At 40.2% G+C, this 20469-nt stretch overlaps 1 protein-coding gene across 2 annotated transcripts in view; it reads right to left on the bottom strand.

Moving 5' to 3' along the window:
• Positions 1–18274, bottom strand: part of LOC309707200 (vitamin D3 receptor B) — a 32790-nt gene extending 14516 nt beyond the window's left edge. The window contains exons 1-4 of one of the 2 annotated variants that reach the window (XM_082534374.1): positions 17579–18274; positions 17216–17289; positions 16096–16209; positions 1622–1769 (exon numbers count right to left, since the gene is read on the bottom strand). In XM_082534374.1, the coding sequence (XP_082390500.1) occupies positions 1622–1767 (146 nt within the window). In that variant the 5' untranslated portion in view covers positions 1768–1769; positions 16096–16209; positions 17216–17289; positions 17579–18274. The remainder of the gene's footprint in view (positions 1–1621; positions 1770–16095; positions 16210–17215; positions 17290–17578) is intronic. The other variant, XM_082534373.1, reaches the window with a different exon arrangement.
• Positions 18275–20469: the final 2195 nt, after the last annotated feature.

A 20469-nucleotide genomic window follows, 5' to 3' on the forward strand; every position in this document is an offset into this window, starting at 1 on the left:
ATTTGTAAAGAATTTATTCGTAAATCAGGGTGGAAAATAAGTATTTGGTCACCTCAAACAAGGAAAATCTCTGGCTCTCACAGACCTGTAACGTCTTCTGTAAGAAGCTTTTCTGTCCCCCACTCGTTACCTGTATGAATGGCACCTGTTTGAACTCATCATCTGTATAAAAGACACCTGTCCACAGCCTCAAACAGTCAGACTCCAAACTCCGCCATGGCCAAGACCAAAGAGCTTTCGAAGGACACCAGGAAAAGTATTGTAGACCTGCACCAGACTGGGAAGAGTGAATCTACAATAGGCAAGCAGCTTGGTGTGAAAAAATCAACAGTGGGAGCAATCATCAGAAAATGGAAGACATACAAGACCACTGATAATCTCCCTCGATCTGGGGCTCCACGCAAGATCTCATCCCGTGGGGTCAAAATGATCATGAGAACGGTGAGCAAAGATCCCAGAACCACACGGGGGGACCTGGTGAATGACCTGCAGAGAGCTGGGACCAAAGTAACAAAGGTCACCATCAGTAACACACCACAACGGCAGGGAATCAAATCCCACATTGCCAGACGTGTTCCGCTGCTGAAGCCGGTGCATGTCCAGGCCCGTCTGAAGTTTGCCAGAGAGCACATGGATGATACAGCAGAGGATTGGGAGAATGTCATGTGGTCAGATGAAACCAAAGTAGAACTTTTTGGTATAAACTCAACTCATCGTGTTTGGAGGAAGAAGAATACTGAGTTGCATCCCAAGAACACCATACCTACTGTGAAGCATGGGGGTGGAAACATCATGCTATGGGGCTGTTTTTCTGCCAAGGGGACAGGACGACTGATCCGTGTTAAGGACAGAATGAATGGGGCCATGTATCGTGAGATTTTGAGCCAAAACCTCCTTCCATCAGTGAGAACTTTGAAGATGAAACGAGGCTGGGTCTTCCAACATGACAATGATCCAAAACACACCGCCCGGGCAACAAAGGAGTGGCTCCGTAAGAAGCATTTGAAAGTCCTGGAGTGGCCTAGCCAGTCTCCAGACCTCAACCCCATAGAAAATCTGTGGCGGGAGTTGAAAGTCCGTGTTGCTCGGCGACAGCCCCAAATCATCACTGCTCTCGAGAAGATCTGCATGGAGGAATGGGCCAAAATACCAGCTACTGTGTGTGCAAACCTGGTAAAGACCTATAGTAAACGTTTGACCTCTGTTATTGCCAACAAAGGTTATGTTACAAAGTATTGAGTTGTATTTTTGTTATTGACCAAATACTTATTTTCCACCCTGATTTACGAATAAATTCTTTACAAATCCTATCATGTGGATTCATGGATTTTTTTTCACATTCTGTCTCTCACAGTTGAAGTGTACCTCTGGTGCAAATTACTGACCTCTGTCATCATTTTAGGTGGGGGAACTTGCACAATCGGTGGCTGACTAAATACTTTTTTGCCCCACTGTATATATCATAATATAAGCATCTGAGTAGCCATTATATATGCAACTTGTGTGTACATGTGTCAGTAACTTATGCAATATTTTCCAATCATTTTGAGCTTTTTTTTTCTGCTGGCCACACAAACGTTATATCTGCACAGGCGAAAATTAAAACCATCAATTTTTGTACCTGAAAAAGCCCTTGCAGCCCTCACAGGTCATGGCGTTGAAGTGGAAGCCAGTGGCTTTGTCGCCACAAACACCACAGATTCGTGGCACATTCCTATCGAACTCATCAGCGGCCACAGTGGACGTACTCACAACCGTGGGCTCCATCACTAAAAAGAGAGATGAAATCAAAGGAGGAAAAGGGGAAACAAAAAGACACAGTAAACAACACTGTAGAAACTGTATGCAACAATTAACACACACACACACAAGAAAAAAAAGAAAAGAAAGAAAAGAAAAATCGACACGCTTGCCCAACAACCAGCTAAGGACCCGGGGTGGTGCAGCTATTCAGGCTGAGGCACCTGATCTGTTGAATTCTCTACCTGGATCTGTAAGATCTGCCCAATGAGTGAATTTCTTCAAAAGTCAGCTAAAGATGTAGCAGTTTAAAGGGACTGTTGAATTTCAGATACAGAATCTGCTTTTACATTTTGTGCACTTTTATTCTTTAATTCTTGCATTGCTTTCAACTTGTAATTTCTGCATGGCTTTAAATTCCATCATTTATGTGCATAGATAAACTTTGATTATATTTGATTTGATATTTGATTATGTTTATATTACTTAATAATTTAATTTAATTTTTTACACTGACGCACAACACTACATATTTGAGAACACAGATAATAAAAATAAAGTTCCACTGTCAGATTTTTAATTGTCTCTCAATTATTTGATTGTAAAAAGTGAAACACTTTGTTTTTTTAAATTTAATCTTTGGCCCTTTTTTTTTTTAGGACTGCAACACCTCATCCTACTCTCTGCAGGGAAAATTAATTCTATGTTTTTGTCCAAGGAGAAAAAATGAAGACATATGAATTGAATATAAAAAAACCAACAAAAAAAACTTGTTAAACTTCAAAATGCTGAATCTCTGTAATTTGACTCTGAGGAGAAGAAAAAACTACATGTCACCACAAGGCTAGAATCCTCATGAACAACCGATGACTGTCTTTTTCACAAAGCTTCTTTCTTCTTTCTTTTTTTGCGTGCACTCTACAGTTAAAGTGAGATAAAATGATTAAAGTGTGTGAAGGAAAGGGAGGGTAAGTAAACCAGTAACCCTCTTCCTTAAAAAAACAAACAAACAAAAAAAAAACCCTAAAGAAAAGAAAAGAAAAACAGCCACTGACATACCTGAATAATAAAAAAGTTTGACGGAGTCCTTCATCATTCACAGGTAATTAAGAAACAATATTCAGCCCAAAAGTCTCAGCGACTTTTGTTGCTTTTCTGTTAGTTCAACTGTGAATATTAATGGTGTTTTGTTAAATGAAGGTCTAACTCCTGGTCCAATTTCATTAAGGACGTTTAGTCTTCATTACAACAAAAGGTCAAAAGCAGAATAAAACAGAGGGTCTAGTCATTGCCCTTGTTCTTTGCATGCATCAAGTGTCTACAGTAGCTTCAACAGAGACCACATGCCTTAACCAGGAATATGTGCTATGGTACAGTAAGACTTGTCAACAAATATTTGTTTAGCCAATTCAGCAGATGGTCACACAAACGTCTGATAAACAACAGACCACAGGCAGACAACAGACAACTTTTCAGACTTTTCAGCCTCGCTTCTGAAACAGTGAGCCCCAGCGAGGTGATATAAAGAAAACTGAGCAATGTTTCGCATCCTACATAAGAAAATAGTTATACCTAGACTAAAATGGAGTAGTTTTGTGTGAAAGCTGGAGAGTATTTACCATCACACAATACTGGCTGTGAAAAAGCTTCTACGAATACTGTGGCGACCCTGTTTTGTTATTCCAACTAGTCTATAGTGACAGACTAGGCAGGGTGTGCCTAAACTCTTGTTGTTCTCTGTCGTCTCAGTGCATAGCTTGTGTTTCTTTTCCCACCTCCCCTTTCTCACATCCCTTTCTTTCTGAGTGCAAAGTACACAAGTTGTCTCAAAGGTCCTTCAGAGACTGTTGGCCTATAAAGCTGCGCTAATCATCAATCATATGACCAAACATTAACAAAATTCATGTCTATGTGACAGTGCCCCCAGGTTATTTATTACATGGCTATGCTTGATATCCAGATGATGAAAATATAAATGAACATAGGTTTTACATTTCAAGCACTGGGGCTCCATGTATCCAAAATAATGAGCATTACCCTTGCTGGCCAGGATTCCGGATTTTGTTTGCAAACACCAGAATGACCCAAAACACATTTGAAGAGGCTGTTTCCAAAGCAAACCAAACAAATCCACAGATGCATATACCACCTGGGTTAACCTTATGTTGTTGCAATCTTTGCCCCTAAAATTCTCATAGGTATGTGTTATAAAAGTTATATCCTCTGGTAGTTTTGCAGTGCCAGTAGATGGAAGGACTAACTCCTAAACAAAGAAATCACATCCAGGCAATGCAATGTCCCTGGGGGGGTCTCGTGGTGCTGATCTTTCTCACATACAGTCATAAAAAAAAAAAAGCCTTTAGAAGTCCTGCTGGTATTTGGAAACGTGATACATTATCAAAAACCAAGAATACTCCATAATTCAGCAGAAAAAAGCAATGCTATGGCTGATTAAAATTTATAATAATCCTTTTCACGGGTCTAGTATAAGAACCACAAAGCTGTGAGTGCTGTCATGTAATATTACACAATTATGACCAGTATAAATGAGAAAAGACCTTTACAGAAAAAACAAAAACACACACACAAAACATAAAACAAGTTCTACTGAACACAGGAAAACTACTCCCAGTACACATTCACACTCATTACTCACTGTGAACCAAAATGCCCATTTGCTTCACTATATCATCAAATGATCACTGAAGTCAGCCTTCTGTGATTGCATTCAGGCTTGACAGGCCATTACACTAAATGCACAGTAGAATTGAGAGAGCTCTAAATAATGCATCAGGTTATTAGACCAGATCTGTAGTCATTCCAGTATTGGGCATGCAAAGCCAGGCGGCAAGTTTTGTAGCTTCGGGCTTCTACTGAACGTCTCACTCTTGAATGATATACATATTGTGTGTATGCCGCTTGCCATCAATCAAATCTGTCACTGTGGTAATCATGCAAAATAGTATACTACACTGTGTGTTACAGTGGTATAAAGTATAACACTGATTTGCTTACAGAGTTGAGGCAAAGGGTAAAAGAAGACATTATGGACATTGCAAGATATAACTCTGTACAATGACATTAACCATTTTTTTGTGAAAGGCTGTAAAGTTAACCTTTTGGTTTCCTCAATATTCTTGAGAGCCAGAAATTACAATATTTAAACATCAGAACGAAGTGCTAACTCGTTTAGCAAGTTGTACCCACAAACTGAACAGGTGAAATGCACAGGCATACTTCATTCTTCTAGTCCCAAGTAGAAGAATAATATAAAGGCTAGAATGTGCTTGTCCTACATTATATGTATACACAGCAAGACATAAAATGTGGTACCTAAGTCCATTATTAATGCTCCAAAAGGTAGCAACAGCACAAACATGGTTGTGAGGTACAGTTCAGCAACTTTATCTAGAGAAGGGAAGAACGTTGCATGTGTCAGGACTAGGGCTGGGCTATATCATACCGTTCACGGTAATACCAGTGTAATTTTGGGCAACGATAGGAAAATGACATATTGCGACAGAATATGGGTAAAACGCGCATGCGCAGTGCCTTTGTTTACATACGCACATGTCGGCGACGCAGAATGAGAAGAGCGATAGTGGATCGTTAAATGAAACAGATGAACCATAATTGGTTTGTAAAAATGCTGCAACTTCAGTGGTGTGGAACTGGTTTAGCTTTCATCCGTCAGATACACAACAAAGCACTATTTTTGGTAGCGCATGCTAGCAGGCCGTCGTTATTACCGTGTTGTTTGGAAAATATGGCACACTTAAAATCAATCCTTTAATTTTTCTGAAAATTGACAGTGCCCCTCATAATCCCATGTGCCTTATGTATGAATTCTGGTTGTGTTTACTGACCTCGAAACGATTTTATGTGGTACATGGTGCTCGAATATCTGTCAAGTGTTTTAGTGCGACTTTGCTAAGCTACGAACCCGCACCGCTTGATGGATTGTTGGAGCATTACGGCTATATTAGGCAGGCGCCTCGTGGAGTGATACGTACTGTGCTTCAACATAATATTACCGTGTTGTGTGTGTAATACCTCTTTTTAAGTTTTGTGGATATTATACATGGTTATGCTGAGGATATGTCGGCCAGTTTCCACTGGAAATGCCTTTTGGTTAAACTGTCAGCAAGGAATTTGCATTTGCACTGTTAAATTTTTATATGACTTTAATGCACATAAAAAAAACAGCTGCTTGTTTAAGTGAAAATACATTGATGGGGTTTTTTGCACTAATAAAGTTGTGGAGTTGTAAAGTATTTTGTCTAGTGTCAGTTATATCGTCAGTTATATCGTTATCGCAAATTTTCAAATGTATATCATGATAAATATTTTTGGTCATATCACACTGCTCTAGTCGGGACACTTATTAGTCAAAACGACCACACTACCGTTGTTATGACGGTGGAAATCAGCCATCTAAAACAGATTCCCTAGCAGCCTGTTATCACACTGTTTTTGTCTTTTTTCATTTTATGATGGTAGTCTACAGAGACTGACTTGATTTTGGAGCAACTCCCAAATGACTACTGGAGAACCTGTGATAGATTTCAAGCCAATAAAATATAACAAAAGAGAAAGTGATTTCAGTTTTCTTAAGTGATTTTTTTTTTTTCTTGGAGTTATAAACTGCTGATACCGATTTTTGCTGACTCAGATTTTCTTCTTTGCCTCAACGCAAAATATTATTTTCATAATAAAACGAATGATTGAACTTTAAATTGAACTGTAATTTCCCCCACACGGCAGTAAGTAATGGGATCTTCTCGCTGAAACAACTGAAAATTAAATTGTCTGCTAGGTATTGATAAACGAAAAATGGGTTGATGTGCACCCATCTTTGTTTCCTGACACATTATATCTTACCAAACAGTGAGTGTAACAGATTTATACAAAACAAAACAATCTATGGTAATTTAACTCAAAGGTAGGGTTAAACCAGGCAGCAGCTCAGTGGAGCTGAGAGCTGTGCAGGAGCTCAGCTCCTCCTACTCTATCCCATTATTGCTAAATCGCACACAACTCTTAAAATGCACTTTCAGACACTGCAGATTTCTTTCTTCTTCATTAAGCAGGTCATCCCACAGCTGCAGGATCGATGTGTGGTTTTCTAGATTAGACCGTGTAAATTTCTGAATTACTTAAATCTCCTGATATGATCTTATTGTAGCATTATTAGAATAAATGCTTTTCTGAACAGCAAATAAGTGAGCATCTGCACTAGCTGATTCAAGTTTATGAAGGAAAAATCTTTTGAACCACTGCAAGATGGTTTCAAGTTATTTTCAGCAACAGTCCAAATATCACATTTTCCTCATAATTGAAGAATATAAAGACACTGCATTAGTTCAAACTGTCATTGGGCTGCAGTAACCCAAAGAAAATCTTGGTGTTAAAGTTGTGTGTAGTTGACAACAACAACAAAAAATCTCCAGGTTACTTTTTGATGACTTTAATGGGCCCTGGTGCAGAGTATCATGTATGTACTAGCCTTATTAACCTCAATTAAATTATATTAAAGTATATTAAATCATTTTCCCATAACATATGAGAAAAACTATTAATGCTATCAGACCTCATACCCTAAACAACAAATTCAAAATTACATACCGTATTTTCTGGACTACAAAGCGCACCCGAATATTAGCCGCACAAGCTAAAATCAGGGGAAAATCCTGTTTTGTACATACATTAGCCGCACCTGACTAAAAGCCGCAGGTGTTTCAATGTTGACTTATCATATGTAAGAGAATATGCACAAAGCGAATTGTCAGGAAAGAGATGGCTGTTTGGAGACACAAACGACACACTTTTATTAATATTTTGAAAAACAAGTTATGGGTAAATATTTGCATAACTTTTTAGGTATATGTACAAGTACCGGTAATTACAAGTGCGAAACATGTACTGTGCTTCATAAATGAGTAACAAATGTAGTACATAACAATAACCTACAGCACACCAGAAAAATAGATTCGGCCTACCTTTTAGGCTCAGGTGCAGTGACACAGCTTTAACAAGAAGAAAAGTCAGTCATTCACCACCATCTTTCTCTTCTTCCTGCGCACTAAAACCACCAAAGTCCTCTTCTCCAGTGTCGGAAACGAACAGGGTCAGGGTGGCTTCGTCATCCACTCTCCGCTTCTCTCCTTCGTTGTCACTTTCAAAACCAAAGAAATCCTCGTTGTCAGTGTCAGAGTTGAACACCCTCAGAAGGGCCGTGGCGGTGTCCTCCTCTCCATCATGCAACAGTCCAGCCCTTCGAAATCCGTTGGTGATCGTGGATGTTTTCACACTTTTCCACGCTGTCAGAATCCACTGGTGGAGTTGGGCATAACTTGCTTTTCGTAAGTTTATCGCCGCTCATCATCCACGCCTCCCACTGAACGCGTAGCGCTACTTTGAAGTTTGTTTTTCGCGCTACTTCGTACGGCACTACGTTGCCTGGCGGACGGACATGTGACCAACATACCACTCTTGAACCCCGATACTGTGTGTCTGATCACATGCCCTTCCGCCAGGCAACGTAGTGCCATACAACAGCGGAACAAACAAAACAAATCCTCTTACGATATCACAAAAATCATGGACAATCCATAGGAAAGCCGCACCTGACTAAAAGCCGCAGGGTTCAAAGCTTGTGCAAAAAGTAGCAGCTTATAGCCCAACAATTACGGTATGTAATATACTGACTTTTTTGTGTAGCTGCTGCTACTGACAAATGCCTGAGTAATCGAATCTGTTCCTACCAAACAGTCATTACACCAAGCATTTCTGATATATTTACACTAAAACTCTCAAGTGTTAAACAGTAAAGTTTAAAAGTTTTTTATCTGACCATTCACCTTGCAGTGTAGGTGATGTAGGTTTTCACAATTACGTGCTGCAACAGCGTAGATGGTATTGTTTTCCCCTTCAGAATAAGTCTGTTTGTCATCATGGCAAAATTATCACGTCAAAGTCCATCTTCTGGAGGACAATTTTTTTTCAAAGCAATACTATCACAGCCTTGAAAGGTGCAGATACACAACTTTACAGGTGTGCAGTTGACAATGGATTCAAGGCCCAGTTTGCACTGCAAAAGAACCAAGTCAGATTTTTCAAATCCTTATATTTTAACTTCGTGTTTTCTAGCATACTTGTTTTTGTTACTAGGTGGGAATATCTTGCAATAGACGAAGGGTTCATAAGAACTAGAATAAACTGAAAGTCAATGTGTTACTTGTTTCACTGTTATTATGCACAGAGCAGAGTGTTGTGCTTTTGGAGACGGGGGCGGTCTAGCAATGCTTTTACCTTTTTTCCATACAAGGTGCATCTAATCAACCATGACATGGCTGCACGAGTTATTCAAAAACATCACCGTGTTGCCTCTGCTGTTATCTTAGCAGGAAGAAGGAAAAAAACTATCCTACTGTATATAAACGATGGACACAGCCAATGAAGCCAATGAAGCCATTTCAAAAGTGCCAACTGAATAGAGATCTGAGAAAAATTACCCAAATGCTCATTTGATTTATGATACTAATGAGTGTATAGTTATAATCATTTGTTTCAAATTTTACTGAACACAAGCTGTTTTTCATTTTATAAATTATGGTCCTATTTAGCCTGAAAAAAGACAAAAAAAAAATGTAACAAACAACAACAAAAAACCCCAACATCATCCCCTTGCTTGTGATGTCTGGTTTCAAAACACAAGGCAAGAGCCACAGTGCTCAGCCTTAGGCTTCAACATTAGAGTCCACAAACCAGTGGGTGATGTCATGCTGGCTACATCCTCCATCACAGTTTACCATCTTATAGAAGCCATTTTTATTCTTTTTTGATCTGGTGCAGTTGATGTTCATCCTTTTCTTTTAATTTCCAGGGCAGAAAAGAAGGAGAAATGTTAAGGGGGAAAAAAATAGATTAATTTTATCTTAATTTTAAGGCTGCTTTTATCCTCCTACAAGTTTACTTACAATTCGCTCCCTTTTAAAGAACAGGCTAAGCAATTGTGCATAGAATAAGCACAAGACAACATAATTTCATGTTATGATTTGCATCAGGACTGCCATCTTGGCAAATCAAATGAAGCAGGGCTTGAGAAAGAGGGAGTTACTATGAATTTGAAATGTATTGTATATTTGTGGCAAAAGCTCTAAATATAAAAAGAACACGAGGAGGTAAAACAAGGACAGTCAGTAAATGACACAGAAGGCTGTACATATTCTGTGCGAAATTATGTGGTACTGATGGCAATTAAGGTCACCCATCTCAGCCGTATGACTAGTACAAACAGGGATAAGTTTACCTCAGCTAAAAGAAAAAGAAAACTATAGTCTGACATGCTCATCTAGACACCTCCACTGGTTTATTTAAAATACTTTGAATCTCTTATGCTGCCTGGGTTGTTTATTGAATGTGGTCTGTCTCCAAAGCAATAGTTGCAGTGTACATGCACAAATTCATAGCTTTGCCCTTTGCTAAACCACTACTTAGTCATAAGTACAAAAATATGGGTTTAACAGTGTAACATCAAACGGTTTTGTTGTTGCACAATTTCCGCTGGATTCCATAATCTTCATTTAATCTTGGTGTTGGGAACATCACAGGATACAAATCTTTTCCCTTTCTTTATGTTTCAGTTACACCTAACTACAAGGATCATTTAGATGAGTTCCCATCTATTTCCCTGTGAATGGCTGTTTGTGACTCATAAAGAGGAAATGCCATCCCACAGAAGCGAGCAGTGAGTTTCGTAGGACAAGAAGGATGCAGACGAGAAGCAGGCCAGAGAGTGAAAGGAGATGTGGGGGTATTGGAGCAATAAGAGATAAAGACATATACAGCAAGTAGAGGAGGGGTGACCTCTTTGTCAATGTGACTCTGTGTCTCACAATGGCCCACTGTACCCTGCTTGCTGTTTTGGAAATGAGGAAGAAATAAATACTATGAGGAGCGGGCACACAGCACTGTCCCAAAGACGGCGATCAACGCAAACAGCCTGTTTTTGTCATTTAAAAGGCTGACTAAAAATACACACAGTCATACGCCACTTCAACTACTGGCTAAATATAAATACATGTCTCATCTTTGACAGGCCCTCATCTTGAGAAGGATCAGGGGGGAAAAAGCAATTTGCTATTCGTGTTGGAATCACATTTAGAGTATGATTTATTTCTGCTGGTCCTGCTTCACTCTCATTTTAAAATCAAGGAGCTCATTTGGCTAGTATCTGTTGTTGTATGCATACACACACCGATGACTAAGTTTCTCTACTGATCGGTTAGGATAACTAGGGCAGCTATTAACTGATATATCTGACTATATGTTGCTTCATCATTAAACGTCCTAGAAATTCATAAAAATATATATCCCAAGGGCCTCACGTCTTTGCTAACAATCCAACAGCCAATAATATTCAAAATATGAAAAACAAAAACTTTTAATCAATTCCTTAATACAGAGATAGAAACCGAGAAACAAATTGATTATAAAGCTTATAAGCAGCTTCTTTTGCACCATTGGCACTGTTCTCTCCACAACTGAATAACTCTCATTTTAGAAATAATTGCTTGAAATGAAATGAAATTACAAAAAAAGGCAAAAGCAAAATGTACTGAAAGACTGGAGCTCGGAGGTCAGACATGCAGTGGCAGTGGAGGATGAGCAAGAGAAGAGGGCCGCAGTAATTATGCGCAGTACCACAAACTGACTCTAGCATGTCATTTTAACTGGGTGGTGAAAGCTGCAAAATAAAGACATTACCCCAATTTTGGATGAGAGGCTAGGGAGGTTCCCTGTCTTTTAACCCAAAAGACCAGCTGAGGGAGAACAAGTGCTACTTAACATGCAGTGGAGCAATGACTCATCTTTTCCTCCTTTGATTTATTCACGTTATGGCTGAAATGACACACATGTTTCTCATAATCCAGAGTAGGGCTGTGCGATATGACCAAAATCCCATATCCCGATATAAAACATCTATCGTCCGATAACGATATAAATCACAAAAAATTGAATCTTTTCTGTAAATTCTGTGAATCTCGGGTAGGTGAAGTGTTTCCAGCTGGGCGTCTTGTACCTGGAGTCGAGTGTTTTAACCGATGCATGAAACTACACATTTTTAGACATAGGTTGTAACGGCTGCCGTTTTCTTTGTGAGTATTTATTACACAGCGTGCTGCGGGGAAAAGCCTGTTCTAACGTTTGAGTCTAAGGTTTATTTTTTAGCACCTGACGGCTCTTTTTTTGCTTCTCATCCGTCAATACTCTGCATACTTTTTCAAGGGATTCCTTTTTTTTTGAAAATTCTCAACAGGATCTTGAGCTTTATTGTGAAAGGTTTATGTGGAAAATAAACAAGCGGACATGCGATGGTTTTACCATCGTTGTTGCTAACGACAACCCATAAAAACAGGCGCTTGTCCGTCTGTAGTGTGGTTATATTAAATATAAGAGAAAGCGAGAACTTTAAGAAATTAATATAGCCACTACAGTGACCATCAAAACGATGAAAAAATATTGCCGTAAACAGTTTATTTTGCGACACCACGAAACAAACGATAGCGTAAAATGAAACGATAGATGTTTTTATATCGTCATCCGATATATATCGTTATATTGAACAGCCCTAATCCAGAGACTGATGCTATAACTGGTCCCAGGTTAGACCAGCATTGTCTGCGAAATGCTTAATGCTTCGCAGTTGAGCAGCTCATCAATTCTTAAGATAAATGGTCTAGAACTGTGAGTGGTCTGGTCTGAATTAGCATTAATGTGCCCGAAAAAAAAAAATAAATTTATTTTAAAAAATTTATCACATCTTGCAATAAAACAGAGTATCCTTATTTGCCTTAACACATGAAAATCATTTAATTAAATGTTAATTAATGAACACCTGGCAGGATTTTAACTCTGAGGACTTGGAGGAATATCCCACCAAAGTCTGCATAATTTCTTCAGAAAATGGCAACAACCACATCACATTTATTAGTGCAAAGTGTTTGCACCACACACATCCTTGTGTCCCAAATGACCACCTCTATAACTACACCTTCTAACAGGTTGACATTTGATGTCAATCAATGCAAATATGATGTCTTGAATACAGATCGTGTTAATCTGAGGAACACAGAGAGCAGACATCTTAAGAGCTAGTATATGACATGCAGTAACACAATAAACATGAAGGATTATTAATATAGTAATGCACCACTTTGTGTACCCCTGTGTGATTCTAGGTATCTGTAACTGTGTGTTTCTGCTACACTTACTGGATCTACAGGGAGTGTGAGCTGCTGTGAAATATTCATACAGGGATAAGTGCCAATGTGGACCATGGCAAGAGTCCAAAATCACTCATAAGATAACTTTTTTCCCTCTGTTCTTCTTGCCATTGAATTTCCAGCTGCATCACAAGTATGTGATTACCAAACAGGAGAGTGGTCATTGGTTTTCATTGTCAGGTGCCCTTGTTACTTACAGAAGAAAAATAAATAACACTTCAGCTGCGAAAAAGATTTGGAACACAGCCCAGATGTTAGATTAACTTTCATCTCAGTCAATATCAAGTGATTATAAAACACACCCTCAACCCATGCCCACCATCTAACAAACCTAATTAAGTGATGCCATTAGAGCCTGGACGCTGAAATGAACCGTGATTGAGGACAGGGCAGGATATAACAAAGCAAGTAACAGGGAGGACCCAGACAGCGTTTTCAAGAAGGGATCATTTTAAGTGCACCCAGATATACAGAAGAGAGAGGGGAAAGCGGGAAATAAAAATCTCTGGCATCACGTCCCAAGAATGTCAGCAATGAACTTACAGACCACATCCCAACACATAAGAGTCAGAGTCAGAATCACATCCAGACCTATAACAGTACTGGAAGAAAGAGAGAGATTGCTATGGAGCGTGTGAGGGTGTAAACTAGAGGAGGACCTGCACCACAGTCCAATGTGCATGCTCCATCTACATCACATGACGCAATCCCACAAATGAATCTGAAATTGTTCTCTTCTGCCAAAAGTTTTTCTTAAAGGGAAAAAAAACATACAGTTAAAGAGAAACCAACAAAGGGGGGTGGGGGGGGGGGGGGGGGGGGGGGGGTTGGGGGACAAAGATGAGTTTTTGAGGGAGTTAGAGAGAAAAGGGAGAAAATATAGGCGATGAGTTTTACTGCATACTTCAGGCTGGGTCACTACGAGTACTTAACACATCAAACAAACTGGATCTGGAATGACCCTGGCTACAGAGGACTGTTCTACAATGGAAATACACAGCCTTGTGACTCATGCTTAGAAAGGTATATAGAGTAAAGCCAACAATACCATTTTGGGGGGGGGGGGGGGGGGGGGGAGACGACACACAATGAAAAAAGGAAACTGAAGGAACAAGGAAGGTGGGTCTGAAAATAACACAATCTGAGATTAGTGATATATAATCTCAGATTGTGATTATATATATGTTAAAAACTCTTAAGTTAGGAAAAATAATGAATAAATAAATGCAGGAAACTGTGTAGAGAAAACAATAGAACCCCCCCCCCCCCCCCCCCCAAAAAAAAGAAAAAAAAGAAAAAGAAAACGGACAACGTAGACCTAACAACAACAACAAAGCAGACAACCAGAGTCTGTAATGCAGCTAAACAACCGGCTGAGCAGACTGGTCCAGTCCTGTCTATTCACTTTGCCTCTCTCTCATTCTTCCTCCTGCAGCCTCCATGGGACTATCTCATGCTCTTTTCCTACAATCGCAGGGAGCATGTTACAGCTGCAGTAATAGCACATGACAAGGTGACCTGTGCCCCACACAGGATGGGCTAAACTGGGGTTGGAAAGGGTGGGGGGTCCCATGTCCCGTGTCCAGCCCTATGGTCTCTGTAACCCCCTCCCCACCTCACGCTCCCCCAACACCCAGGCCCCTCTGCTGGCCAGTAACGAGAGAGAGAGAGAGAGAGAGAGAGAGAGAGAGAGAGAGAGAGAGCTGCAGTGACGGCAGGCTGCCCCCCTTATGCTGGGCCCCTTGCTGGACTCTGGAGGGGAAAGAGACGAGGCAAGGAGAGGCCCACTCAAACACACACCAAAAGTCTTGTTTATGTCTATGTTGAATTTGACAGAAAAATGCACATTCTCTAGCACACGGAGTCACACACGCAGAAAATCCAACTGGACAGAACCGGACACACTACAGACATGTGGGTGAGGTGGATGCAAAAACACTTAGCCGACATGTCAGGTTATATAACCACCATAAACTGCTCTCTCTCATTCAGGAAATAGTCCTATTAAAAGACATAAACTTAAAGAATTCACTGTTTGTATTTCTATAAAGAAGTCAGATTTTGAATGTGATGCTTCTGGCCTAGAAAGCATCAACCACAAGATGTAAAAGAGGACCCAAAGACATTAGTGAGAACTTAACACTTCATTAGTCTTACAGGCAACAGAACATAAGTGTCAAAAAGCGTGCATGCGCAGAGGTACGTATAAGTGGGTCTTCACAGCAAAGCACAGCAGCTTCTCTCTTTCTATAGGGTCACATGTAAGAGGAAGCAACCAATTACCCTAGTCATGAAAAAGAGGAGGGGGCTGGGGTATTTCAGTGTGTAGGAGACCTAATGGGTTGTGCTATCACCACAGCATACCCCTCCATAAACAACCTGCTACCTGTTACTGTAAATAATGACACAAACCAGGCCCTTTTCGTAGCTTCCCGCGAACCGTCTGTGCTCAGTCCTACAACAAAAAGGATTTACGTCACCGAGCCTAGTTTGTCTTGATTTAGGTTGAGTTCAGGCCCTGACCCAAATAATATCGGTTCTTGAGTAAATTTCCAAGTTGTTTGAATTCAGAACATCATTAATAATATGTTAGTTAAGACACTGGAAAGAGACAGACCATTTATTTCACAATGCGAGTTGTGTACGCTGATACATTAACAGGCTGCTTTATTAGAGACTCAATAGAAATCCAGTCTAATCCAAAAACACTAATTTTACAACCTTCTGAGTTTCTGTTGACATCAAAAGGCGGACAGTTTCTATTTTAGGTTTACTATTGAAGTCATACATTTTGTGGAAATAAAATCCACTCTGATTTCTATAATTACTTTATTAGTCCTTTATTTATCCAGGTTAAATTTTCACTGAGATTAAAAACTCATTTAATAATAATAATAATAATAATAATAATAATAATAATAATAATAATAATAATAATAATAATGGATACTTTATTGATCCCCATGGGGAAATTACTTGTTTTTCTCTGCATTTGACCCATTCACTCAGTGAAGCAGTGGGCAGCCCACTAAGCAGGCGCCCGGGGAGCAGTGTGTAGGGACGGTACCTTGCTCAGGGGTACCTCAGGGTAGCCGTTAAGTGGATTCGAACCGCCGACCTTCCGATCATGGGGCGACCACTTTACCTACTGAGCTATCCCTGCCCCATTTCCAAGAGAGACCTGGCATCATAATAAACATAATAAAGTAGAATCATCACCTTAGACAAAATTTACAAAAACTGAGATTTTGTAAATGTCTAAGAGCTGGTGTATTGGCCTGGAATAGAATTTACAGCTATATGTATGTAATAAAGTGAACAAGTGTGTATCTCCCATTTTTTCATCAAAAATGGATAAATGTGAGCCCACTGGGAAAATAAGCAGTATATATACCCCTTGCTATTAGTTTTACCTGGACCCATAAGTTAGTTAAATGAAGAACAGTGGTAGGCAACCTGTGAGCAGAAGGTTGTTAAAATTTCAGACTTGAAAGAGACAGGAGGCTTGTGTTAATTAATGGTGTCATTATTCTTAAATGGCTCCATTCCCCATTACTATTAATGTGAGTGCTTAAGGTGTAGTAGTATAAATAATTCCAGCCAAGCAGAAAGCAGTATGTGTTGTGTTACAGTGAAAGGGATTCTGCTCCCATGCTCACATAACAGTAGTAGCACAGGAACACTATAGCTGTAAGCTATGTGACAGGAAAGCTGAATTGTACACCAAGTACATCAAGTCACTGCAGCTTCTCAGTATCTTATCATGTTCTTATTGAGCCAATAAAATGTCAGCTGATATCAGTTTGTTATTAAAGGTGAATAAGAAAGCAGCAATTTAATATTAATATTTTCACTCTGTAAAAGTTTTTATGGGGACATATAACAATAAATTTTAAGTAACCCTGATATTCACTTTTGCATATAAACACACCTTAGTTTTGGGACTGTGACTGATTTAGGTAACTTTCCAAAATTTAAAAACTACTGACGCTTTCACTGAAAATTTATTTAACTTGTCATGGGGTAATTAACTTATAATCACTCGGGTCCATGTTAAAAAAAAAACCATCTAGACACTATGGGAAATTTTGCGTATGAACAAAGTTGCATAATTTCTTAGTGTACCAATATACTATTGCACATTGCAAAGTATGATTTAAAAAACAAAAGAGAAAGAAAGGTCTCACCTGACGCTTTAGCATGTCCTTGCACAATAGGTAAGACGTGAAACCCTTCTTCAATTTATCCCAAGTTCTTAATCCTGTTTAACAGAAAAGCAAAAAAAAGTGCAAGACGCAAGTCACTGAGTGGGCCTTTTCCAACAGTACCTGACCTGCAGTTACTCTTGTTTATGTAACGCTGAACTATTTTCAACAGCAACGTACATACTCAGGGGTAATCATATAGCGTTGAGTGCGGGAACAAACACCGTGATAGAGCCACAGAGTGAAACTGCGCTAAATCAGTTTCTTCTAAAGTCTCGAGCGACTGAAATCACAACAACTCAACTCTCGACCTTAACATTCCTCCTGTGTGTGCGAGTTTCATACCTCAGCTCAACTTTTCCCCATCAAGACCGAGTTGTTTTTAATCCTCTTTAGTCGTCGTTCGTCGTCTTCATGCTCTTGCAAAGTATGTCCCCTCCATGTTGACGAGAGGCAGGTTAGCTTAGAAAGAGAAGACGAGCGCGCGGCACTAAACTCAGAAACGTGTGGAGACTTCGGGGAGAAAACGTTAAACTCGTACGCCCTTCCAGACGTTGGCTCTCACAGCAGCCGCGGTAGTAGCTAACGTTAGCGTGGCTAGCTTGGCTGCTTTAACCCTAAAACGCGGCACCAAGTTCAGCCAGCCCATTAACCGTTCTGCAGCCGAGCACAACGAACGAGCTGCGGGGGAAACGGTTAACACGCAACTGGGTATCACTCAACAGACAAATGCACGTGCCAAAATGATAATAACGCAATAACAGCGACGATACTCCGACGAGATTTAGGCTATCCCTCCTTCTTCAGGACCCAAATAGATGGCCATTACTTTTTTTCTTTTTTTGTTATGCACCGCCCCCTCCCTAGGACCTCTACTGGAAAGAGGGATTTCCCCCCCCAGCCCCTACGGCAACCAATCACGCTTGGGCTTGATTTGTCTCCTCCGTTGTGGTTGGCCACGCGTCTCTCAAGCTCTAATCTGTTCGGTGGGCTCCGGTGCCAATAACTCGGAGTTCCGTCCCCCTCAAACAGGGGTGTGTCGTGACGTCAAAGGTAACGAAGAGGTAAACAACTTTGACCGCGTGAGGTTTAAAGCGACACCGTTTGTCTGTGATCTCTGATTCAACGGAGACCCGGTGTGGGGATTACCGTGCTTAACATTAGACACGGTATGTCGTCCCAATAGGTGGAAATTGCCTCTCCCGGGCCGTGTTTTTTTCACCTACACAGGAATGTCTTTGTTTGCAGCTACGTGCAATATGAACAATATTGATTAAAAACGTAAATATTGCCACAACAGCATCGCAAACAATAACACACATCTGAAACAATAACAAGAGTTCAATCTGGCTCTAAATCTTTTATTTTATGAATTTAACCCCGCGAATTTTTTGACACTTCGCAGATGTGTGCAATGAGGCGTGCGTATCGGAGGGGTGTGTCTACTCTGCAGTACACTGGTAGGCTGGAGACGCAACGTCGCTGCATGGCGATGTTGCCATACATTTACAATACACCAGCGGTGGCCGAGTGTGCTAAAAAAAAAACCAACCCAAAAAACCCCTAGACGATTACACACCTCCACTACACGCTTTCACAAGCAAAATACGGTCAGTATCTTGTGCTCTAGTGCATTTATTTATTTTGTATTCATTTGTTTATTTTGTCGTAATTTGAGTGACGTTTCTTCGGAAACCGGCTTTGTGCGTAAATAATCTCTGGGATGTAGTTAAAATGGTGGTGGTGTGTGTGGTATTAGGGCCAGCAGTGGGGGGCCTGAGTGAAGGTCAGAGGTGTGTCTGTAATGTAAACACCATAAAGGTCTTAGATGTGGAGGGGAGAGGGAAAAACAGAGGCGGCCTATCCGGTCCCAAGTATCCTTTTCCAACTAATTGTAAAAACAAGCGGTAGATCTGTGCCAATTACAAAAAGAATGTCGATGTCAGTGCAGCTTTGAATATGATACTTTGTAAGCTCCTGTTCAAGTCGTAAAGTGTAATTTTTGCCGCTTTACAAGGCCTGTGTTTTACTGTAAAAAATAATACCGCTTTAGAATATATTGTGCATGATCTTTACCATTTTATATATTACTTGTTTGTGCTACCTTGAAATGATAATACAGGCACACACACACACACACACACACACACACACACACACACACACACACACACACACACACACACACACATATAGGCCTATCTTACAAAGTACATGGACATGTTGCATAGCCACCTCTGTTCATCAGATTGTATCACGTACTTTGCTGCCTCACAAGCCTTCCAATTATCTCTGCATTGATCTAACAGTGCTCGAGCCACAGTATATTGTGCACTGCTGTTCTGTTTTCTAAATCCCCTGCGAGTATAGCTTTGGCTCTAAAACAGCAAGATTTTTTTTGCAACAAACATTCCCTAAATATTCTGGTCCATTCCTTGTCTGAGGGTTTTTACATTTGGTACCCCCTGTTTGGCAAGGATTAGCCACAGACCACTAAATAATTTGACTTGAACCATAAAACCCAAAGGTATGTGCAGAGTTCATTGTCGACTACAGATGTTTTTATGCCAGGTTTTCTATCTGCACCGCAGAACTAGCATATCCAGAGCCCGCCAGCACCTTAGATATGTGTCATAAGCTTATTAGGTGTTGATTCATGTGCAGTAACTGGTAGTAAAGTGTGTGGGTGTTAGGTTAATGCTCATGGAGAGTTGATCCTTGTCCTGTGGCTTGGGCTATTTCCAAGTCTGGCACCAGCACTAGATCAAGCCATTCTGCTGCAAGGGGTTTATTTGGCTCCACAGCACCCATGTCAGACATGTATCCTGGCCCAGCCATTTTGTGTCCTCAAATGCTCCGGCCCTTCTCCGTGAGCTGGCTTGCTGTTTGGAAACCAGGAGAGTGGAAATAATAAATCAGAAACACTGACCCACTAAAACTATGGGAATAGTTTTCGTGGCACTAGTGCAGACACATAAATAACTTTCATAGTAACAGAGCTTAAACTGAAATATGCTCTAAGGACAGCTCGATTTCACTTTTGGCTATTATGCCAGGACACCAGCTGATCACACAGCCAAACTGCAATGGGGCTTTATGTGCACTTTGTATATTATAATGCATTATGATATTTTTATTATAGCCACAAGTAAAATAATTTGCTGAAGTGACAAACTTTACAAGCAACTGCAAATCTATTGTGCAAAATAGTGCTGATGCACTGAAAGTGGAAAATT

Source organism: Aulonocara stuartgranti, assembly GCF_965226115.1.
Source record: "Aulonocara stuartgranti genome assembly, chromosome: 5".
Taxonomy (NCBI): domain Eukaryota; kingdom Metazoa; phylum Chordata; class Actinopteri; order Cichliformes; family Cichlidae; genus Aulonocara; species Aulonocara stuartgranti.